The sequence below is a fragment of the Globicephala melas genome, chromosome 4 (genome assembly GCF_963455315.2).
Source record: "Globicephala melas chromosome 4, mGloMel1.2, whole genome shotgun sequence".
NCBI classification, from domain to species: domain Eukaryota; kingdom Metazoa; phylum Chordata; class Mammalia; order Artiodactyla; family Delphinidae; genus Globicephala; species Globicephala melas.
The window spans coordinates 68494543-68519112 of record NC_083317.1 but is presented as its reverse complement, the minus strand read 5'-3'; the positions used below and the strand labels follow the sequence as shown (position 1 = coordinate 68519112).

General features: G+C 54.0%; 1 protein-coding gene across 1 annotated transcript in view; it reads left to right on the top strand.

Moving 5' to 3' along the window:
* ADCY5 (adenylate cyclase 5) overlaps positions 1–24365 on the top strand; it is a 153099-nt gene extending 128734 nt beyond the window's left edge. The window contains exons 13-21 of the mRNA XM_030858428.3: positions 4778–4894; positions 5331–5495; positions 8239–8414; positions 10515–10544; positions 11582–11714; positions 17936–18199; positions 19245–19449; positions 22294–22418; positions 24100–24365. Coding sequence (XP_030714288.2) covers positions 4778–4894; positions 5331–5495; positions 8239–8414; positions 10515–10544; positions 11582–11714; positions 17936–18199; positions 19245–19449; positions 22294–22418; positions 24100–24228 — 1344 coding nt within the window. The 3' untranslated portion in view covers positions 24229–24365. The remainder of the gene's footprint in view (positions 1–4777; positions 4895–5330; positions 5496–8238; positions 8415–10514; positions 10545–11581; positions 11715–17935; positions 18200–19244; positions 19450–22293; positions 22419–24099) is intronic.
* The last annotated feature ends 205 nt before the right edge of the window (positions 24366–24570 follow it).

Below are 24570 nucleotides of genomic sequence, written 5' to 3'. Positions count from 1 at the left end.
TTTTGTCTAAACCAAGTCATTACACTGGCGATGAAAGAAGCCGTTCAATTGATGGATAGGGTGATCAGGACTGAAATGGTTTAAGCAACACGGGGGATGGGGGGATGAAATGGCAAAATTTTAAGCAGGCAAAGATTAGAAGCCATCTGTCATACCATTTCAGAGTAAGATCCTCATGCTAGTGCCAAAACACTTTCCACAGCTGTGAAACCAAAAATTCCTTTACTGAGAAACAAGGACTTTTGTTCTTATCGGCAACATAGCTCTTTAAAATGCAAATATTAAGTAAATTTTCTATCGAATTTAACAGCTTTCAAAGCACTTTCAAATGCATCATTTCATAACCACCCTGGAAAATCTACCACCCTGGAAGGTAGATATTCCCTGTTTACCAATAAGGAAACTCAGAGCCCTTGATGATTTCCCCAGGATCACACAGTAAGAAGCTGAGCAGGATTTTTTTTAATAAGTGCTTTATTGAGATATAATTCACATACCATAAAATTCACCTTTATAAAGGTTATAAAATTATAATTCAGTAGTTTTTACTATATTCATGAAGTTCTGCAACTATCACCACTAATTCCAGAACATTGTCATCATCCCCAGAAGAAGCCCCGTACCTTTCAGCAGTCACTCCTCATTCCCTGGTCCCTGTTCCCACAGCTCCTAGCAACCTCATATCTACTTCCTGTTTCTGTGAATGTGCCTGTTCTGGACATTTTGTATAAATGGAATCATACACTATGTGGCCTTTTGAGATTGGCTTCTTTCACTTAGCATATTTCAAGGTTCGTTCATGATGTACTATCTGACAGCGCTTTATTCCTTTTTATGGCCAAGTAATGTTCCATCGTGTAGATATACCACGTTTTGTTTATTCTTTCATCAGTTGATGGATATTTGGGTAGTTTCCACTTTCAGGCTGTTATTAATAATGCTGCTATGAACATTTGTGTACAAGGTTTTGTATGGACTTATGTTTTCAGTTCTCTTGGGTATGTACCTAAGAGTATAATTGTTGGGTCATATTTTGAGGAACAGAAAAGCTGTTTTTCAAAGCAGCTGCACTATTTTACGTTCCCACCAGCAGTGTACAAGGGTTCCAATTTCTCTACATCCTCACTAGCACCTGTTATTATCTGACTTTTTGATTATAGCCATCCTGGTGGATGCGAAGTGGTTGCTTTTGTTTTTGGTTTGCATTTCCCTGATGACTATTGATGTCAAATATCTTTTCATGTGCTTGTTGTCCATTTGTGTAGATTCTTTGGAGAAATGTCTATTCATAGTATTTGTGGGCTTTTTTTGTTTTGTTTTTGGCCACACCTTGTGGCTTGTGTGATCCCAGTTCCCTGACCAGGCCATGGCAGTGAAAGCCTGGAATCCTAACCACTAGGCCACCAGGAAACTCCCTGTTTGTCCATTTTTTAATTGGGTTATTTGTCTTTTCTTGTTGAGTTGTAAGAGTTCTGTGTATATTCTGGTTATAAGACCCTTATTAGATAATATGGTTTACAACAATTTTCTCCCATTCTGTGGGTTGTCTTTTCATTTTCCTTTTCCTAATCACTTTTAATTTATGGTAAAATATACATAATATAAATTTTTTATTTTTAAGTTTACAGTAGAGTGGCATTAAGTACATTCATGTTGTCATGCAACCATCACCACTATCCATCTCCCGGACTTTTTTATCTTTCCAAACTGAAACTTTATACTCATTAAACAATAACTTCCCATTCTGCCCTCTTCCCTGGCAACCACCATTCTGCTTTCTGTCTCTATGAATTTGACTGCTCTGGGTACCTCAAAAAAGTGGAATCATATAGTATTTGTCCTTTTGTGACTGGCTTCTTTCATAGTGTCTTCGAGGTGCCGTCCATGCTGTAGCGTGTTTCAGAATTTCATTCCTTTTCAAGGCTGGGTAATATTCCATTGTGTATGTATACCACATTTTGTTTACCCACTCATCCATAGCTGGACACTAGAGTTGCTTTAACCTTTTGGCTATTGAAAATAATGCTGCTATAAACATGAGTGTGCCAATATCTGTATAAGCCCCTGCTTTCTATTCTTCTGGGTATATACTCAGAAATGGAATTGCTGGATCATATGATAATTCTGTGTTTAATTTTTTAAGGAATCGTCATACTGTTTTCTACAGCAACTATATCATTTTACATAACTACCAGCGACAAACAAAGGTCCCAATTTCTCCACATCCTCACCAACACCTTTTTTACTTTCTTGATGGTGTTATTTGAAGGAAAAATTTTCAATTTTTTTTTTTTTTTTTTTGGCTGTGTTGGGTCTTCGTTTCTGTGCGAGGGCTTTCTCTAGTTGTGGCGAGCGGGGGCCACTCTTCATCGCGGTGCACGGGCCTCTCACTATCGCGGCCTCTCTTGTTGCGGAGCACAGGCTCCAGACGCGCAGGCTCAGTAGTTGTGGCTCACGGGCCTAGTTGCTCCGTGGCATGTGGGATCTTCCCAGACCAGGGCTCGAACCCGTGTCCCCTGCATTGGCAGACAGATTCTCAACCACTGCGCCACCAGGGAAGCCCAAATTTTCAAAATTTTGATGAAGTCCAACTTATCTGTTTTTTCCTTTTTGCTTGTGCTTTTGGTGTCATATCTAAGAAACCATTGCCTAATCCAGTCACAAAGATTTACTTATGTATTTTCTTTTAAGACTTTTATAGTTTTAGCTCCTACATTTAGGTTTCTGATCCATTTCAAGTTAATTTTTGTATATGGTGTGAGGTAAGCTCCAAATTCATTCTTTTGCATGTGGAGATACAGTTGTCTTAGCGCCATTTGTTGAAAAGACTATTCTTTCCCCATTCAGTTTTCTTGGCTACCTTGTCAAAATCAATCAATCGTAAAGGTAAGGGTTTATTCCTGGACTCTCACTCTATTCCATTGATCTCTATGTGTAGTAAAGCAATATTTTAATCCAAGCTTATGTTCTCCAAATCACACATGTCTTTTCTTCTGCCATGTTAGAGGGTTCAGTCAGAGTGCCTCCTTTATTACCCCAGAAGGAAGTGTTTTTTCAGAAGAATGCCACAGACTTGATGAACCATGAACACATCTGAGAGGCACCCCTGCTGGGGACATGGAGGTCCAAGGTCTTCACCACTCAGCCTAGAGCCTGAATGGCTTGCAGGCCTCTGCCACTGCTGCATTCCTTCTCTGTGGTCCCTTCTTTCCCTCTGCTGAATAGGAAGTGGCCTTGTTGGAAGGGTGGAGGAGGATTTGGGGTGGAAAGATATACTGCTTCCCTACATGCATGCCCAGCCCAAAGCCCAAGACTGAGGGGGTAAGCAGGGCACTTTCTTGGTGTCAAGAAGTATGAAGGGTCTGAGATTTGGTTTTACCCTAATTACAAGCTAATAAATTAGCTTGTTGCTCTTTCATAGATACTGGCAGACGTCACGAGACCCCTGGGTCAGAGACAAGAGACTTTATTACTCACAGCATAGCAAGCAGCACAAGCATCAGCATATTTGTGTTGGTTTCCCAAAGGCCCATGAGGGCAACCTGATGGGCCCATGTAGACGCCCTGCATGTAGTGAGTTTGGGTCACAGCTGAGGAACACTGGACCAAGGGCCCGGCACTTAATGGCCTTAAACATTGTAGCACACTAGCCAGTCCTCTCCGCACTGGGAACGAGCAGTCACACCGTGGTCCCAGTGTGTCCCCTTGCCTACGTAGCTGTCTGTGTGACCAGCTACAGAAACGCTCTGTATCAGAGGGTGGATAAACCTTGCAGTCTGGCACTCTCAGCCAGAATGCGCAGGTGTGCTCAGGGGTCACACAGGAAAAGCCACGCCTAGAACCCGGGCCTCCAGGCTCTGGTGAGTGCTTTTTCCACCACCTTCGTCCGCCCTTAGGGGTTTCCAAAGGACGCATGGCATGCTTGCAGATCAGCCTTACCAGGAGGCATTAAGGTAGGTAGGATGGGGGAAGCACGAATCCACTACTTCACTTTTCTGGGGTCTGTCAACTTCTTTTGTAGTCTAGGTTGCTTGGGAGATGAAGGGCACATGGGGGCCAAGGCCAAGTATATCAGATTTGGTAGACCCAATCATTTAATTACCAAAACCGCAGTGGGTCTTGAGTGGACATACAGTTTGTCTAGCTGAAGGAAATACAGGGAGGATTAGGTGAGGGAAATGGCAGATCCATGGGCATCCTGCTGAAGAAAAGCTCACTTAATTCACACGACTGGGGCCCCGCTGTCCGCTTACACGCTGCTCTGCCCCCTTCTCACGTGCCCATCCCTTTCCTCCAGACCCCAGGTTCTCTCCAAGCCCTCAGACCCACAGCTCCCTACTTCTTCCCTGAAGCCTTCTGACCCTCCCTGGAAACGTTCTGGGCACCTCAATGTCTCCTTCACTCCCACCTCCTGCCCCTCCCTGATTGTAACTCCAAGCGGCCCAGCATTCACACAGCGGGTACATGTGCTTTTTTCTCTGCTTCCCCATTGGGGTGAAGGTAGCATCTTTCCTTTCGTCCTACCTCTCTTACCTGTGAGCTCCCCAGGTGGACCCCCTTCTGGCCAGCTGCAGAATCTGTGCTGTGGTTGGCCTGGAAGCGGGGGTGCAATGGTGCGAGGCTGGAGGCTCGCCCACAGGGAGGGGGTCAGGAAAGCCCCTGTGGTTCTGTTGGCGAGAGACAAAGGTGGGGAGGGCGTCCACCGAGCTCCTCTGTGGCGGTGTGCGGAGTCCACTGAATTCTGTTCCACGTGTGTCCTCCCTCTACCCCGCGACAGCTCTTCCCGGCCCCGCTGCAGAGGCTCTCCAGGAAGATCGTGCGGTCCAAGATGAACAGCACCCTGGTGGGCGTGTTCACCATCACCCTGGTGTTCCTGTCGGCTTTTGTCAACGTGGTGGGTGGCTCCACCTCCCCAGCACTTCCTCAGCCCATTGGGTGAAACCCAGTGGAGCCCTGTACCTCACAAGCATGGGCCGGGAGGAGACTTTCCCCCAGGCTCTGGCGTTCTCCCCCCTGGAGGTTCTTATTTGGGTCTCACCTTGGGTCTGGGATCAGATTTAGCTCCTAAAGCCTCTTACACAGCCTTATGTCCTCACTCTCGAGGCTGGAGGAGCCAGAGACTCAGGGAAGTATGCCCCAAGGGAGGTTTACAAGCCCTGCCCCGGGTAGCTGGGCAAATCCTGCCCGTTCCTCGGCCTCTTCCAGGCTCCTCTCCTGTCGCGGCCAGTGTCAGGCTGCACCTGAGGCGAGGCGGGATGGGCACCTGCTGCCTGTGGAGATGAGCTACCCTGGCCTGGTCCCCACAGGCTGACCCTCTCCTCCCCCACCAGTTCACGTGCAACTCCAAGGACCTGATTGGCTGCCTGGCGGACGAACACAACATCAGTGCCAGCCAGGTCAGCGCGTGCCACGTGGTGGAGTCAGCCGGCAACTACAGCCTGGGTGATGAGCGGGGCTTCTGCGGCAGCCCCTGGCCCAACTGCAACTTCCCCGAGGTACTGGGCAGGGAGGGACTGGACACGGATGGGGACCTGCCACCCCAGCCCTCTCTACCCTTGGCTACTCTGATGGACAGTCAGGGGCCCTCTGCCATTACAGAGACCTCCTTACCCCTCAGTCTCTCTCACTCTTTGTGCCAGACACCAGTGAACAAGGCCGACCTCCTCAGTATAGCAATAACGACAATAATAGCATAGCTATTGTTTATATGGTATTTACCATGTGCCAGACACTGTGCTAAGGGCTTCACATTTACTCATTTAATCCTCACAGCAACCCTATGACAAAGATACTATTTTATACAGATGACATTGAGGCACAGAGAGGTTAAGTAACTTGCCTAAGGTCACACAGCTAGTAAGTGGCAGAGCCAGAGCTCCCACCCAGGTCACCTAGCTTCAGAATTCTTGCTCTTAACCTGAAGGCAGAGCTGTTTTTCAGCCTCAGCAGCATTCCTGATATGGCCTCAGGAGGACCTGTCTGACCCCTCTGCCGTGGGTCAGAGCAGAGCGGAGCAAAGGGAACCCAATCCCAAACCAGTACTACCATCAAGTTCACGCATTCAAAGTATAATTCAGTAGCTTTTAGTATATTCACAAACTTGTGCAGCCATCATCATAATCTAATCTTAGAACATTTTTGTCACCCCAGGAAGAAATCACGTACCTACAGGCTATTGGTTCTGAAAAATGGCGAGAACCTTTCGAGAGCAGCGTGCATTAAGCGCCCACGGTATGCGAGGTGCTTTGTTCACCCTGCCGTGCTTCCTCAGGGAGCCGTTTTGCAGCGAGCAGCAGGGCCAGGCTTCCAGCCCAGGGTATTTGCTCCAAGCTTTGGGTGATTCCCACAACCCGGCTCCCTGACGGGGCTCACGTGAAACCTGTAAGATGGTGGCAGCTTTCGCCCTTTTCTGGGGCGAAAGCCCGTGCTTTCATCCAATTCCCAAAGGGCCCATGACTCATAACAAGGATTCAGAACCGCAGTGAGGGCCCCGTGGGCTGTCACAGTGCTGGCCTCCCTCCCCCGCCCCAGGGAATGGACCTGATCCTATGCCCCTGTACACATGGGCAAGGGAAACTCAGTGAGGGGTAGGGCTCACCCTCACCGGTGCTCACCTAGACCAGTTGTCCCTGGGCCCCCGCCAAGCCCTCCCTCTGCCCAGGCAGCCATGCTCCAGCACCCGCCCTCTGCTCCCCACCTCTCTTCCCTCTCACATCTGGCCCACAGCCCACAGGAGCTGCTGCCTGAGGGCTGTTTGCTGAGAAGCAGAGGCTGGTTTTGGTCTTGGCACCTGCCCCTTGGTGGTTGCTCCGTGGGAGAATGGGGGAACAAAGCAGTGGTGTCAGGGCCTGTTCTGGCTCCTCGTTTGTGGCAGATGGTTGGCTGGTCACCGACTTCAGCTCTCACCAGCCCGATCAATTTCAGGCCTTCAGATCCCAGGCCCTACCAGCTACAGACCCCTCGGGCTGACCCCATCCCACAAGTGTTGTTCTTTTTCAGCAGCTCCTCACAGACCCTGAGGTGGACCTCAGTATTATGCCTTGGCCTCCTGGATGTCTGGGCCCAGGGTCTGAATAGGAATCCAGGCTGGCGCTTGGGTTCCCCTCCCCATCCCGCAAGGACAGGACTATTATCCTTAGGGCTGATGTATCGGGTTGTGCCTTCCCTACTCCTTCCTCTGCCCCTTTCCTGCTGGTGACTTGAGGCTGGTCCCTCCCCCTCCCAACCACCAGGGGCCTCTGCAGTCCCTCTCTGGGTTCCTGAAGGCCTAGGCAGAAGGGACTGCCCCACTGCCAGCCACCAAATTTGGCCCCCAGCCCAAGGCGGAGGCAGCGAACAGTGAGTCGCTCTGCCTGATGCAGAAATAACAATGCTAAAGCTAAAAGAGAAAAATAATAGTTGCTGACCTGACTAGGACGAGTGTCAGGGGACAACAGAGCAGAAGTCGACCTCTGAGATCACCCGGTTTGGCCCCTTGGTTGTCTGAGAAAGAAACTGAGGTTCAGAGACCAGGATTTCCCCAAAGTACGGGGAAGAGCACAGTCCCTCATCTGAAGCCTTTTGGGTCAGATATGTCGTGGACTTGGGAATTTTTCAGGTTTTAAAAGGTTACCTCACACCCCAGTGCAGTATGGGCAGCACCTGATAATGAAACACAGAAATATTTCTGCAGCAAAATGTATGAATAGCCACAGGAAGCAGGACAAAGGTGATAATTTGCATCACATCAGTAGGTCAGTTTGGCCACCAAATAAGGTCAGTTCAGATGTTGCCACCACATGTCATGTTGCAGATCAGGGGCTGAGGCCTGCGGTCCCACAGTAATGGAGGGCACCATGCACTGTGCCAGGGGCTTCCTATTGTGTAATCATCACAGTAAGCCCATGAGATAGAAGGTTTTGCATATGGGGAAACTGAGGCTTAGGTTGAATAAATGGCTTAAATCACACAAACAGTCCATAATGAATCAGGGCTGAAACTCAAGTCTGCCTGAGCCTGGAGCCCTGCTCTAACCATTGGGCAACACTGCTGGTAGTGGTCCTCCTCAGCCTGGAGCCCCACCTCCTGGTTCCTACCCAGGGCCACTCACACCACAGTACAAGTTTGCATCAGCAGAAGCATCCCCAGACCCTTGGTTTCACCTGAGGACAGCCCAAGACTGGAGGGATGCTGGGGGGCGGGGGCGGGGCCAGGGAGGGCGGGGCCCGGGGCGCTGAAGCCGCTACCCTCTCTCCACAGTACTTCACCTACAGCGTGCTGCTCAGCCTGCTGGCCTGCTCCGTGTTCCTGCAGATCAGCTGCATCGGGAAGCTGGTGCTCATGCTGGCCATCGAGCTCATCTACGTGCTTGTCGTTGAGGTGCCCGGTGTCACGCTCTTTGACAATGCCGACCTACTGGTCACAGCCAACGCCATGTAGGTGGCACCCGCCTCGCGCTCTGCACGGGGTCTGGGGCATTGCAGAGAGGCAGGAAGAGCGGGAGGCTGGGTTCCTGGGCTGCAGGGGGCTTGCCAGGGGAGTGTTCTGTTGCTCCCAGCTCTGACCACCGGGGCAAAGCAACACAGTGTCTTGTTTCTTTCCCTCCATCCCTCCCCCAGTGGTGAGGGTGGCCTCAGAGCTACTAGGTCCCCTGTCCCTCTGCCTCCAGCCTCCTACTCAGTCCTGACCTCAGGCTTCAGTGAATTGTTCCTCTGTCCAGGGCAGCCTTTGATGACCTATTTCCACCTAACTGCCCTTGCGCCTCAGGCCCAGAGGGGTCAAGGTCCAACAGAGCTGGAAAGCAAGGTGTGTGCAAGCAAAAGAACAACCTTTGCTGTTCGTAGGCACTTGTCCTGCCTCGAACCAGACAGTTAGACATACATTATCCCTTTCATCCTCATAGCAACTCAGCAAAGTAGGCAGGGCCACCCTGGACGGTTGGGTAGTTTGTGCACTGCTCAAAGGCTCCTGGCTGTGATGGTGAGCAGTTAAATCCTACAGCCCAGAGGTGGCATGTATGGGGGTTGTGCCCCAGGCTATCTAGCTGGCAGTCAGCCTGGTCATATAGTGACAGATGTCAGATTTCCAGGGGAGGTAGCTCTGTGAGGGGAAAGAGCTCTGATCTTGGGTCAAATTGAGTTTGAATCTCAGCCTCAGACACACATTTGGCTATTTTTCCTGAACCTCATTATTTTTTCCCAGTAAACTGGGAATAGTAATACCTACAGTAGTAAGATGTATATAAAGTGCCTGATATGTAGTACCTTTCTCTTCCCATTACCATCCCCCCCACACACACATACATCAGGAAGAGCAAAACACGTGAGTGACAGGTCTGTGTCCCCTGAGAAAATGCAGTGAACTGTACTTTCTCTGAGTTAGAGGAAGGAATCCATTCATCCATCTATCCATTCACTGAAAAATACTTATTGAGGGCCCACCCTGTTCCAGGCACTGAGCTTGGCAGTGAAGGTACAGTCATGGATAAAATAGGCAATAACTCCAGGGTCAGAAATGTTACCTTCTTGTGCAGAGTATCGCCTGAGAAAAGGAAGATGTTGTGAAGGATCTAAGTCAGATGCAAGGAAGAACTTCTCCACAGCTGTGCAGGGCTGTGGGCAGATGACAGGGAGACGCTGTAGCATCATGAGCGGTGCAGGCTGCAGTCCCTTGGGGACAGGAGAGGGAGGAGGTCGACCCTTCTCCCTGTGGATCAGGGCGGGAGCTGGGAACTTTGCCTCCTCTTTCTCTCCTGCCCCACCCCTCCCCAGAGCCCCTCCACTCTTCCTGCTGAAGCAGTCACAGAGAATGGATGTCCTTTCTGGGTTGGGCGACCCTGGTGTGGCTCTAGGGCAGCACTGCCCACTAGATAAATCATGCAAGCCACAGGTGTAATTTAAAATTTTCTAGTAGCTATATTAAAAAGGCAAAACAAGCAATTTTAATAATGTGTTTATTTAACCAATATATTCAGAGTATTATTTTCATATATAGTCAGTTTAAAATGATTAATGGAATATTTGACATTTTTCCACACTAATTCTTTAAAACCTGGTATCTATTTTACACTTACAGGACATTTTAACCTGTACTAGCCACATTTTAAGCTCAGTAGCCACGTGTAGCTAGTGGCTACCATACTGGACAGTGCAGGTGTAGTGTTTCTCCTCCTCCGGGTGGCAGCGACTGGCTGGGGTGGGAGAGGGGACAGGCTTCAGCCCAGGTGGATGTGCTGGGGGGGTCCCAGGCTCCCAGGTAAGGCCTGGGTGATTTGTGGTCATGGTGACCAGATGCTAATTGGGGCTGGCCTTTCTGCAAGCCTCCCATCCTGAAAGTGACCTTGGATTGGGAAGAGGGGTGCTGTGGGGGGGGGGGGGTGGCAAAGGAGCAGCAGTGGTGGGGGCAGAAGTAGGAGGCGTGGGGAAGCAGAGCTGGGTGTAGAGGGGCACAGCAGGGCTGGGGGGCAGCAGAGCAGGCATGGAGGCTGCTGATGCAGGGAGCAGCCCTGAACAGCCCTCCCCAACTCCTGTTCACAGAGACTTCAACAACAACGGGACCTCCCAGTGGTGAGTTGAAGCTGTTTCTCCGAGTTCCCTGATACAACCCCTGCCTGCCCTTGGCACCGAGCAGCCAGAGGCCACCAGCGGTACCCAGGTGGGAGGGGGCCTTGGTGGCAAGGTGGGTGATGAAGGAGGAGGCCCTCCCCTCCCTTGGTACCAAGGGGGCCTCACTGGGTAGGTGCCCTTCTTTTATGATCTCTCTACCACCCCAAGATGATTTATAGACTCAGTGACCAAGGTCATCAGGATCCACAGGTCATTCCACAGGCCTCAAGCTCTCCCCAGGGGCATGCACGAGATCCTGGGTGCAGGAGAACAGGTGCCCCTTCTGCCACCAGAGGAGAGGAGCAGAGGAGAGGCCTGCAGGGTGTGTAGGTTAGGCCCTGCCTCGGGGCTGCTCCTGGGCAGGGAGTCTACACAGCCTTCAAGGTTTGGGCTCTCTGCTGGGACAGGAGCAGGGTCAGGGACAGCTGTTTTTATTGGGAGGATTAATAATGTTAACAGAAATATAGTCAGACAATAATAGCTACCAGTTTTGGATTTTCTACTGCTTGTCAGACACTGTACAAGGAGTTTGCATACAGTGTCTGTAATTCTTGCCACAATCTTGAAATATGGGTGTTATCCCATTTTACAGATTAGGAAACTAAGGTTCAGAGAAGTTAAGAGGACTTGCCCAAGGTTGCCCAAAGATGGTCAGTATGGCCTGCCTGGCTCCCCTGTTACAACCCCTGTCTTGTCAACTGAGAAAGACCTGAGATGTACATGCTGCCTTTTACAAGGGCCTCGTTCATCCCCTGATGTAACCAGAGGGAAGTGCCCCAGTGATGGGGGAGAGGGAGCCATCAGGAGAAGAGTGCTGGCTGCTGAGCTGCAGGCTGAGCAGGGGCTGCCCACTGAGAAGGCTTCCTGGAGGAGGCACACCTCAGGCAGTTAGAGAAGGAGGGTGAGGATAGGGGGCCTGGAGTGGGAGGTAGAAACAAAGGCCTGAGGGGCCTCAGAGCCCGGCCTGAAGTGCCAGGACATCTATCTCCCGCCCGCAGCCCTGAGCACGCGACCAAGGTGGCGCTGAAGGTGGTGACGCCCATCATCATCTCCGTCTTTGTGCTGGCCCTGTACCTGCACGCCCAGCAGGTGGAGTCCACCGCCCGCCTCGACTTCCTCTGGAAACTGCAGGTGGGTGGTCCCGGGCTTGGGGGTCGGGGGTGGGGTTGGGGGGGGCGGGACCCCCAGGCCTCATGGCACTTTGTGAGTGAGCAGTTCATCCGCTGGGCTGGGCTGGGCCTGGGTTCTGCACTGACAAGGCGTCCTGCTCACCAGCTGACCGGTGCCCCGCGTCCCAGCGAGTCTGCTCCCTGCTCTCTGGGGCCAAGAGGCAAAACCCTGGAGCTCCAGACAAACCCACCCTTGACAGTACCTGGTACCGGGACTCTGATGGGCCTGGGAGAGAGGCTCTTCAGACACAAAGACAGTGGGCATCCAGATGCCGGGACAGAGGGGAGGCATGGACAGGCCCAGTTTGTGGCAGAGGCAGCAAGGAGTCAGGAGGGCAGGGGGAAAACAGTGGCAGGAGGAGAGGAGAGAAGTAGGGGGAGTGCAGTCCTGGGGCCGCGGAGGCCTTAGTGCAGGAGTTGGTGCCAGAGGCTTCTGAGCAGGGCTCGATGTGACCTAAACTGGGCTTGAAGACCCCTCCAGGGGAAGATGGCTGGAAGGGGCATCAAAGATCGTCGACAGGAAGTCCAGCCAGGTGGCTGTGCCCTGGCCTTGATGAGAGGTGGCTCAGGCAGGGGCAGAGGTGCTGGGTGCTGAGTGCCCCGGTGGGGCTGGAACCCAGCCAACACTCTGCCCTCCAGGCTCTGTGCCCTGCGCCGTGATTGTGTCCACCTGCGGGAGGGGTGCTGCTGGGCCATGCACAGGGTACTCCAGGTGCTACAGCAGCAGCCCCTATGGCCCCTTCCGACCTGCTGGACCACCTCAAAAGATGCAGGAGAGGGCACCCAAGGGCCCATGAGAAAGCCTGGTCTTGCCTTTTATATATATATATGTTTATTTTATTTATTTTTGGCTGTGTTGGGTCTCCGTTGCTGTGCACGGGCTTTCTCTATTTGCGGCGAGCGCGGGCCGCTCTTCGTTACGGTGCGCGGGCTTCTCATTGTGGTGGCTTCTCTCGTTGCGGAGCACGGGCTCTGGGTATGTGGGCTTCAGTAGTTGCGGCACACGGGCTCAGTAGTTGTGGCTCGCGGGCTCTAGAGCGCAGGCTCAGTAGTTGTGGCGCACGGGCTTAGTTGCTCTGCGGCATGTGGGATCTTGCCGGACCAGGGCTCGAACCCATGTACCCTGCATTGGCAGGTGGATTCTTAACCACTGTGCCACCAGGGAAGCCCCAAGAGAAAGCCTGGTCTTAGATGGGAGTGAAAGTGGGGTTCAGACCTGTTATTCTAGCCCAGCCGCCTGCAAGGCCTAGCTTAGCCCGGCTTTTTTTGCCTCCCCTGGCCTGGCCCCTGTGTGCAGACCACTTCTTCAGCTCATCTGCAACTCGCTTAGGCCTCCTCCATCCTCTGCTTCCTAGTAATGTTGAGATTAAAGTCTTCGGGCCGGGGCAGGAGGCCCTGGATTTTCACTGGATGCTGAGTGAAGACGGGGGCATCTGGCTGCCCCTGCTATTGGGTGTCTCTGGTGGGGATGTCCTGAGGCTGGGGGAGCATGTTTTCCATGCGGAATGCCCTGGGTTGGGAGGGGCCTCGGGGTTACCCAGTGTGAGGCTGCACCTTCTCTTCTCAGAGAGCAGCCTCCCAGCCTCCTCCCGACTTGCTCACGCCTCTCTTCTTGGGGAAGCTCCCAGGAGGTCCCCAGGTCTCTCCTGGGGGCTGACCAGGCTTTGTGGGTTCCAGGGCCAACGCCCCTCCACTCCTCTGCTCACACCCCCGCCTCCCCCAGGAGCCCTTCCCAAGGTGGTTGCTGTTGGGTGACCCTGTTGTGTTACAAAGGCCCCGAGAAAGGGGCGGAGCCCAGGGAGGGTGAGCCTGCCACTCCGCATCTTTGTGACCAGCTGCCCCTTGACCCGCATCTCGGGGCCTTGTCCAGCTCTTGAGGGCACAGGGTCAAACCGAGGCCGCCTGCCTGTTGAGCAGAGTAGCCTGGAGCTTCCCCGGAGCCCCTACCTCTGGCTCCCCGGTGCCCAGGCAATAGCAGCTTTCTTGTAGCCCCGGAAGACCTGGAGGAGCCATGAGGCGGGGTGCCTGTCTCTCCCAGAGAGCTGAAGCCTTCCAGCTTTCAGCCAGGGTGAACCTCCCTGAACCAAAAAAGCCAGGGAAAAAGGGATGTGTTGTGGACAAGACTTCCTCCAGTCCCCTTGGTCTGAGGCCCCAACATCTGCCCAAAGCACTCCCGTTGCCTCCTGCGTCCCCGGCTGCAGCCTGCCCCCATCCATCCCCCCACCGACCCCAGCTGTGCTGAGGGTTTGGGGAGGTTTGAAGACCCAGTCGATGTCAGGCACTTGTATTGTTAGTGTTTCTGCAGTGTGGCTGCAGAAACAGGTCATTTCCACTCTTTATCTTTCCTCCCTGACTTCCTACCCCACACCCATGCACCCCCCCCATTTTTATCTTCTTTTATGGAAGTTTTAAAAAATAACTTTAAACTTACAGAATAGTTAAAAGAACAGTATAAAGAACTCCACCAGTCCCTTCATCAGATTCCCCAGCCATTTGTCTACATTTGCTCCGTCACCCCCTCTCTCTCTTTTCTGAAACGATGCCCCATCAACCCCCTAAATTCTCCGTGTCTACCTCCCAAAAGCAGGGACACTCTCTGCATTATCCCTGTGTGAACTCCCAGTCAGGAAATCAACACCGTCCACCCACAATGCCATCCCACCCACAGAGCTGTTCACGTTGTGTCAACTGTCCCAGTTCTGGCCCTGGATCCCATCTGGTGTACCCTATGCATGTAGTTGTCATGTCTCCTGTCTTTCTTCTTCTCTCATGTTTGCCAGTCTTAAAGAGGTCCTTATTCTGTGACTCTCAGTCGAGCCCTTGATGTTTCCCATGTCCAGACTCAGGCCATGCCTTCTTGGAGGAAAACCGTGGAAATGACACTGCACTTCTCAGAGCATCACCCTGGGGACTCCTCTATGTTGGTCTGTCCCACCCCTGGTGACATTTACCTTGATCACCCACTCAAGTGGGCGTCTGCCAGATTTCTCCACTGTCAGGTCCCCATCTTCCCCTTTGTACTCAATTAGCATTTTGTGGAAAGATACTCTGGTATTACGCCAATATTCTGATCTCCAGCAAACCTCACCCACCAGCCTCTGCATCCATTGCTGACTCCTGCCTGCCAGGTAGTGATGACCTATGTCTGTCATTCCTTCTGCATTTGTTAATCAGCATTCTCCTGTAAGGCAGAGCTCTCCTCCTCCCCCTCGCATTTACTTGGTCATTCATTTATCTACGTCAGCACAGACTCCCGGATTCCTATCGGATTCAGTGGGGTTTACTCTGCTCCTCTCATGATTTTAATGCTTTAATTGTCCTGGCTCTGGTTGGTGTGTCTTCAGTTGGCTCTATCATTCTCTGAGCATCTTCTTACTTTCTGGCACAAGAAGATGTCTGGGGCTCATCACGTACTTTCCCTTCAAAGTGCCCCAATTCTTTTTAGTGGAGAATGGTATTTAGAAACCCAGATCAGGGCACTCAGTGTGCTCACTGTTCTAGGTCCTCTCTGTGGACAAAGCCAGGAAATGTATGTAGGTATAGAGGAACATAGAAACAAACACACATACACGCATACATATAGATGGATACTACTCCAATATCTGTCTGTTGATATTTAAAACCGTGAGTTTACAGCAGCACCCCCATTGCCAATGCAACACCTCAGGCTTCTTTCTAGCCTTCTCCCTTCCATGCATGCAAATATCATCTCTGGCAGTGAGAACCTCCCCTTCCATTCCTTTCATCTATTTACTCATTTGCTCGACGGAACCGACCTCCCACCCACCCCAGCCCCCTTCTCTGCCCCACCATGCCGTCTCCCCCTCACTGCCCTGCTTCCTTGCACACTGGACATACCGCACGTGGCACCCCTTCCTCTGATCACTTCCTTCTTCAGGCACCGAGGGCTCTGCACAAGGGCGGGAAGGAAGGGAGAATTGGAAGGGAAGTGGCTGACCACTTCCCATTTTGAAAACAATTAAGAAGGCCATGCACACTGTGTGTGTGTCTGCGGGTGGGTGGTGAGCGTGTCTCTACCTGCTATAGGTGTGTCAGCCTCTCTCCACTCAAGCTCTCTGACAGGCTCATGATGCGTCCACCTCCCTCCATCTCCCCTTGTGCTCCAGGGCTTTGGGGAGGCATAAACAATAACCCGAACGCAGGTCCTTGGGATGGGTGAGTGATGGTCCAATCCGCACGCCCAGTCTTATGCAGCAGCCCATTTAGCTGTCGGGTCTGTTGTCATGATGGGTGGGTGCGGTGCTGACGGGGAGGTGGGGAGCCTGGGGTTCTTAGCTTCCCTGAAGCACCTGCACGAGGAACACACCCTAACCCGCAAGGCCCCCTCCACTCGGCCTCAGCTCTCGGGAGAGCCCATTCTTGTCCCCTCCCACAGCATTGAACTTACTAGGACCAGCAAGCGTCTGTGGACCCCTAAGCTATCCTGCCTGGGCAGAGCCCAGCCCTAGAAGCAGCTGGCTGTGCTGCATGTCTTGGGCAGAGTTCCCCAGATGTGGCAGCCATACCTGGCCAGGGCCTCTGCGCTTGGCGTGCGTCCCCAGCCGCGTCTCTGCTCCCTGAGTCCCCACCCACAGCCTCCACAGCCACCCTGCCTGCCATGTTGGGCAGAGGCTCTCTGGGAAGGCACGTGTCACATTTCTGCCACCTGCAGGCTGATCCGAGGAGCTGAGGCGCTCCAGCGTCCCCAGACATGTGGGGAGCAGGGGTGGGGGCAGTCAGGTGCATTTTCAGAGGCAGATGGACCAGCTGGGCTCCTCCACGGGACAGCAGGCGAGAAGCAGGGGATTCCCGCTCCAGCCTTCTCCCTCTGGCACACCCGTTCCCGAGCAGGAGAAGGTGGCCCTTATTTATGGGGAGGGGGGTGGTCAAACTGTCCCACCTCATAGGAGCAGAGGTCACCTGGCAGGAGGACCGCCCCCAGGCACCTGAGGGTCCAGGAGCTTCCTCGGGTGTGATCCCCATCCTTGTGGCCACGTTTCCAGTGGCTCCAGGAATGAAGTGGGTCCTCTCACCTCAGAGGCAAGGCTTAGACCCTGAGCCTTAGGGTCCCTGAGCTTTCTCCTTCCCTGCTGGACCCAGTCCTGCAGGTGTGCCAGCTCCTTCCCTGTAGGCAGCCACCGCCTACCGGGAGATCCGGGGCCCTGAGAAATAGTCCTGGCCCTTTTGGATGTTCTAGTTGCAGTGAATAGAAGGGCCTCCATGTGTAGTTAGGGAAGGCCCAGGCGGGCTGGCTGGATCCTTTAAACAGCCCTGCCAGTGATCCTTCGCCTGCCTGCCTGCCTGCCTTACCAACACGGCCACCCCCAGTTCAGGGGGCCATTTTGTTTGCCATCGAGGGGAGGAAGCCTGCAGACTCCAGTCTGTACCCCGTGTCCCTTGAACACTCTGGTCATCTGGCTCGTCGCATGCCGAGGTGCAGGACTACCTCTGTGCTTCAGCCTGTGGGCCACTGTTGGCCTCTTGACCCGAGGGCTCTGCACTGCCCCTTTATCCTGGAGAGTGAGCTTGTCCCAGACCCAGGACCCAAGCTAGGGGAGAACCAAAGTCATCAGTGATGTCCTTGTCCCGCCCAGGTGGGAACCTCGGGGTACCTGCACCTCCTGGCCCTGCGGGTTGCGTCTGGCCCTGGGATGAGTCAGCTCTCAGGGAACCAGGGAGAACGGGCAGTGCTTCGAGCCCTTTCCTCTGTGGTCAGTCTGCTAAAGTGATTTTTCTCAAACCGCCTTTCCGATCGCATTTCCCGATATGAAGGGGAAAATGGAAGGTCGAGGAGCCTTTGGGTGGCTGGAGAGCCATTTGGGTGTGGTTTTGGACCATCCCTTTACCCTCCTGCCTTCTCCTCATCTGGGGCAGACAGGATCCTTCCGGCCTCTCCTCCGGGACCTGTGTCCACTCAGGGTTCCCTCCTTCAGGATCAATGCTCTCATAGGCGTCGCTTTCCAAGAGGTAGGCAGGAAGAGTTAGCTACCTACAGATCTCTCTTTTCTGTTGGTCAAAGTAAGAGATGCTCTTCATAGAAAACCAGGAAGTAGAGACAGCAGCGAGGATGCGAAGTCAGCACTTGCTGAAATCTTGGGCCTGCGTTGGCACGTGGGCGGATTGCACTGCCTTTTCTGAGCAGCACGATGCTTGCCCTCCCTCTGACCGAGTCCTCTGTCCCAGGCCACCGAGGAGAAGGAGGAGATGGAGGAGCTGCAGGCCTACAACCGGCGGCTGCTGCACAACATCCTGCCCAAGGACGTAGCCGCGCACTTCCTGGCCCGCGAGCGGCGCAACGATGAGCTCTACTATCAGTCGTGTGAGTGTGTGGCCGTCATGTTTGCCTCCATCGCCAACTTCTCCGAGTTCTACGTGGAGCTGGAGGCCAACAACGAGGGCGTCGAGTGCCTGAGGCTGCTCAACGAGATCATCGCCGACTTTGACGAGGTGCGGCCGGGCCCCGCCGCCCCCTTTCCCATCACCAGATGTGAGCAGAGGCGTCAGGCGCTCTGTGTCCCAGGCACCTGCATACGTTTCCTCCCCATCACCATGTCACAATGGGGAGGACGTGGCCCCCGCACGTTAAGCGTCCTGCCTTGGGTCACTGCCTGCAAGCGGCAGAGCTGGAGTTCCAGCCCAGCTGTTTGAATTCGCAGTCTGTGCACGCTGGCTGCCCCATCGAAGCCCCGCCTGGCTGACTCGCCCCCATCACCCGCCATTCCTCTCATGCCAGCTAGGACTGGATGGGGCTCAGGCTGGGACTCAGCATTTGAGCGAGTCCGAGGGAGGAGGAGTTCCCAGGCTCCAGGAGGAGGCAGGACAAAGATGCAAAGCCCTGAACAGCAGAGGCAGAAACAAAGACATTTTCTTCTTGGTTTATTACTCCCTTGTTGAGCACCCAGTGTGCGCCACCTGGGGATGCTGTGACCAGTAGAGCAGTCTCGGGGCTGGGAGCTCACCGCCTAGTGAGCGTGAGAGGGACGAGCCCAGCGGGAATACAGGGGCTGGGGCGTGGAGTTGGGATCAGGCAGTGTCAGAAGCAGGCCCCGAGACTCCCGGGCGGCGGGGTAACTGGAGTTGGCTGCAATGGGTGTGGACAGGCTTCCGGCAGGTCCTGGAGACAGGAGGAGAGTGTCCTGCTGGACAGTGGTGAGGAGGTCTCCCTGGGAGGGATGGAGACCTGAGCCGGGAAAGGGGAAGATGGCTGCCAGTCCCTGTCGGAGGACAGAGCCCCAGAGGTGACTAGTGACCTGGCCCCAGGCGCTCTTGTACGGGGCTGGGCTCACAGATAGCCCACAGCCACTAGACAGCCACAGGGTAAGTGCTGGAGAAGCCCAGACTGTTGGGGAGCACCAGGGCTTTGCACTGAGTTGGTGACGGAAATGGGCCCCCTGTGTGAACTGAGGCGACAAGAGGGGCCGTGCTGCTGCACTTCCCTGCAGACCTCAGTGCCCACCTTGGGGGTGACCCAGTTTGTCCTCCATCTGTCCAGATCATCAGTGAGGATCGGTTCAGGCAGCTGGAAAAGATCAAGACCATCGGCAGCACCTACATGGCCGCCTCGGGCCTCAACGACTCCACCTATGACAAGGTGGGCAAGACCCACATCAAAGCTCTGGCTGACTTCGCCATGAAGCTGATGGACCAGATGAAGTACATCAACGAGCACTCCTTCAACAACTTCCAGATGAAGATCGGTGAGCCCGGCCTGGAGTCCCGAGGGCTTGTTGGGACTCCCACCCACCATCCCCCCTGCCGCCACCATGACCCAGTCCAAGCAGAGGCTGACACTGCAGTGTGTCCCTGCCCGAGGGGTGGGGGTAGGCCCCCATCACACAGCAGAGTTCTCCCAGGGCCTGGAGGTGCCTCCTCTGCATGGTGGTAAGCACTGGACACCCTCTTTCCGAGTTCCTGCCTCTCCCACTCACTGTGCCTGCCAGAAAGGCTTTGTGGGGGGATGCTGTGCGCCAAGGGCAGAGGGGCCCCCAGTGGGAGAGGCGGGAACTCAGAGACAGGTTATCACTGAGCTCCAAGTGGTTTCTGTGCACACGTGAGCACGATCTTCTAGGTGCTGTGAAAGCTCTTCTGGTCTACGCGAACTGGGGAAAGAAATGGTGAGGATGTGGAGATAAGTCAAGTCCGCATATCTTCCCTGGATCCCTTCTTTGTCAAATGCCTTGGCCCTCGCTGTGTGGCTTTGAGGAGCTTCGTAGATGCTGTGGTGTCCTGGAGGCAGGGCTGCTGCGGGAGAGAGTGGGGAGCTCTGAGCAGAGGCCCTGGGTCAGTTTCAAAACAGGCAGAGCCATACTCTACTTGTTCAGAAAATCTTTGAACCAAAACCCTATATAATTTTTTTTCATTATTTGTATTAATTTTATTATTTTATTTCTTAATTGAAGTATAGTTGATTTACAATATTATATTAGTTGTGGGTGTACAACATAGTGATTCAATATTTTTATAGATTATACTCCATTTAAAGTTATTATAAAATATTGGCTATATTCCCTGTGCCGTACACCTTTTGGTATTCAATTTTGTTGTTTTATTACCCCAACCTTTTATTCTGACACGTTTCAACTCTACAGAAGAGCTGAAAGAATAGCGCAGAGAAAACCCACGTACATCAGCACACTTGCCTGTTCGCTCCCCTACTATATCCACAAGATGATCTCAGAATCACAACTCTGTGTTGCTTGATAAGGTTCAAGGTGTCTCAGCAGTTTGTTTTTTTAGCATGTATCTTGCCAAGGATGCCCAGGCTTTCAGAGTAAGTGTTCCTTTTTCAGAAGAAACTGCTTTTTCGAGCATTGCTCTCTCCTCCTGCTGAGGATGGTGGAGGTAAAGAATGCTTTCCAAAAGGGCAGACCTTTGTTCTTGTCAAAATTTTACTGTATGATCGACCCCCCCTCCAAGAAATATCTCAGGCCAAAAATTATTCAGATTTCAAATTTTGTAAAAAAGGAACAGAGATTCACCAACAAAAATACTGGTGTTTCAGTTCTACAAATTAGCACATTAGACTGAAATATTGGATTCCTAAAAGTCAATATTGTGATCATGCATGTCCTCAGGAGACCTTTCGTTCCGGCCCGAGTGCTGGGAACTGGGCTTTCCCCGAGGAGCTGGCCGTGTGGGCCTGTGGACACATGCCTATGGACTGGACCAGGTTTTCGTTTTGCATCGGCTGCTGGAAAGCCAAACCAGATCCAGCTGGGGGCCTGCTTTAACCGACGGGCAGCCTGTGCTTCTGTGTTAATGTCACTCTTGGTTTCCTAGGATGTTGCCATTCTTATTTTCCTTTCACCCCATCTCCCTCATCCGCACTCTTCTGCACTTTTCTCCCAGTGTGTACTTATTTCTGTGAGCTGCCCCAGCTCCTTCATTGGACCAGGACTGGGGACTGAGTGGCAGGCAGATAAGTAGCTGGGCAGGCAGTTGGGAGCCTTGTGTGGCAGATCCCGTCCTACAGACTCAGGAACGTCTTCCCTGGGGAGCGTGGCTTTTGGCCAGTGAGGGCGACAGTCCAGCCTGGGAATAGCACATGAGGTAAAAAGCTACATGTGGTTTGATGGGACCAAAGAGGAGGGTCGTGGAGGAAACAGTTTTGAAAACTGATGACATTTCTGACTTAGTGAGTGGCCAAGGGGTGTATGTGGGAGCTTCTGCTGTGTTCGTGGTCCTGCTGCTCACACACAAGAGTTAAGCAACAGTGAGGCTTAATAAGGCACAGTGTGAGAGACAGTTTATGTAATAGGAGGGAGCACCCTGGGGCTTGGAGATGGGGCAGGAAGTGTCTAGCGAATGCCGGTTGAGGCAGATGTGTCCAGGAAGGACTTCGCCAGGAGAGAAGGAGGAAGGACACTTGAGGTGGAGACCAGCACGGCAGAGGCTCAGGGGCAGGGTTGCTCAGTGTTGTCTTGGGCGGGACTGGGAAGGCGGACAGACCGGAGCAGAAGCGTAGGAGAGAGATGCAGAGGGAGAGCCCATGTGGACGGTGCTGCAGCACCACCGCCCTGGCTCAGAGGCCTGAGGGAGGATTACCTGGAGAGAGGAGACCCTGGGGGCAGGGAGGTGGGCTAGGAGGTAGGTTCTAAGAACGAGAATGGTGGCACCCCTGAAACAAACAGAGGAGCAAGGAAGAAGGAAATGGCGAGTCTGGTATATTGAGTCCGAGTTGAAGGTGAAAACTTAAATGCCACCGAGAGAGGGGGAATTACGGAAAGGCAATCAGACAACGCAGAGGTTACTGGAAACTTTGAAGAGGGCAGTCCAGCGGTGGATTTGCAGGAGCTGAACGTTGCCTGGGTGGCGAGGACACAGGAGCAGCGGCTATGTGATGGGGTTCCTGTGGTCTCAAGATAGCAAGCATGCGATGGGAGCAGAGCAGTGGCAGCTGTGGCGTTAGGCACAGCCTCAGGGCGGGAGGACCCTGGGTGTCTTCAGGCCAAGAGTCGGCGGGGGGGGGAACGGTAGTGAGGGCAGGCAGGGCAAGCGTCAGTCTGAATCCTGATGAGCACTCTCACTTCTGTCCCCTGCAGGGCTCAATATCGGCCCCGTAGTGGCTGGGGTGATTGGGGCCCGCAAACCTCAGTACGACATCTGGGGCAATACAGTGAACGTGGCCAGCCGCATGGACAGCACCGGCGTGCCCGACCGCATCCAGGTGAGTGCAGGAGCACCCCTGTGGGGACCTCTGTGTGATGCTAAGTGGTCTTCCGGCAGGCCGCCCGCTGTTCCCAGTCAGAATTTCCACAGCCAGATTTGAGGGTGATGGGGCAGTTGGCGCTGGTATCTTGGAAGCTTGGAGAACACAATTGTGTTTTGGTCCGTCGGTACCTTGGACAGATCTTCTACCCTGTGCAAGCCCTCTACTGGCCACAGAAGGAACTGGGGGGGATGAGGGCAGCCAGCTGCAGATGCCAAGCCACCAGGCACGCAGAGCGGACACGAGGCGGCCGCAACGAGCAGGGTCTTGCCAGATGGAGCCCACAGCACTCAGGGCCTAGCTGTGAGAACCAGACGAGGCCCCTGGTCCCGGGATGGCGCTCCCACCAGCCTCAACAGCCAAGGCGCCTGGCCAGAGACCTGGAGACGTTCTCCCCTCTTCATCCTTTGCGCTGGTGCTTGGGATTCCCAGGCCTGCTGCTCTTCAGCCTCTTTTCTTTGTTTTTCTCAGGCCTTCCTTGGTTCTTTCTGCTCCAATCTGACACAGAGAGGCCCTGGACTGGGCTCTAGTCCGGCACCCCCGGGTCCCTGTGAGGCTGTGGCCGGTCATTTAGCCCCCCCGGCCTCGGGGGCCACTGTTAAGGTCCTTGCTCACACAGACGCTGCGTAACTGGCCCCTAACTCCTCTCCCCTGGGGGGCCTCTGAACGAAGGGGCTGGCCTGTGGCTGCTGCCTGAGGGCCCTGGCCAGATGGCCGCCTCTCACCTCCATCCCTGTGCCAAAGCGGGGGGCGGGGGAAGGGACAGCAGGATGGGAGTGGGGGTCCTCAAGGGAGATGGGGAGACAGGATGAGTGTTTACAGAGCCTCCAACCCCACCCACAGACAGGTGTGAGGGGCTCAGTCAGTAACCACAAGACAACCCAGCACCTCGCCTTTGCATGGGGCTTACCTTTCACGGAACATGCTGCCCCCTCCTCCCTGGTCCGACAGCAGGCGTGTGATGGGGGCGCTGGCGGGGGGCGGGTGCTGGCTATGCTCGGAAATGGCTCTTGGATCACCTTGGGGTGAGGCACTCGTCGTCCTGCTGCTCCTGTGCCCCCTGCTCTGGCCCTTCGCCCTGCAGTAGTGCTGTGTCATTACTGAAACCACCTGTGAGTTCTCCTCTTTGTTCCAAAAGCCAAAGCAGAGACAGGCATCTGAAGTGAATCCGGGCTCTAGCATTTATTAGCTACGTAACATCGGGCAATGACTTAGATTTTATGAGCCTGAGATCATAGTTCTTACCTCACCGAAGGATGAAATGAGATCAGCAGTGGTTCTCCAACTGTCTGTGGTGAAAAACTGGTTTCTAGAACTTTCTGATCACTCAGGAGTGAGACTTTGGTAAACCCTTGGGCACTGATTGTGGGGAGTCAGACGGCTGTGAGCTCCTGAGCGCCTCCCCTCAGCGTCTGCGTTTCTCCCACTGTGGACGATGACAGACAGTTTGCGGGCCGCAGGCACACGCGAGGTGCTCGCCGCGCCACGCAGCAGGGGTGGGTGCTGCCGTCCTTCCGGTTTCTGAGGCTCTTCGTTGGACGAGCCGCCCCGCAGGGGCACGCCGCCCATCCTTCCGAGTCGGAGGCAGTCAGGGCTCAGGTCATGAATGGCCTGTCCTCTCTCCTCGTTTGCCTCCTAGGTCACCACAGACATGTACCAGGTGCTGGCCGCCAACACGTACCAGCTGGAGTGCCGGGGTGTGGTCAAGGTCAAGGGCAAAGGCGAGATGATGACATACTTCCTCAACGGAGGGCCCCCGCCCAGTTAGCAGCCGCTGCGCACGCCAGGCAGCCTGGCCTCCAGAGAAACGGTGGAAGCCTCGCTCCAGCCCACGAAGCCGCCCTGAGATTTTCCACTTTGACTCCAGAAGCAGCTTCTGCCTTGGCGGGCGGGCGGTCTCCGTCCCAGGCCCCGGGGTGCCAGCGTCCTGCGAGCACCAAGCTGACCAAAGATGTCTCCCCCTGTAGTAGACGCCGCCAGACTCGGTCGGAATCTCGTTTTCTAACGGGTGCTGCGGCGCGTGCGCGGGCGGAGAGGCGCCGCTGGAGGGGCCTTGCCGCGCGGCAGCTCTGTGTGCGGCGCCGCGGGAGCACGGCCTCGGCGGGCGGGA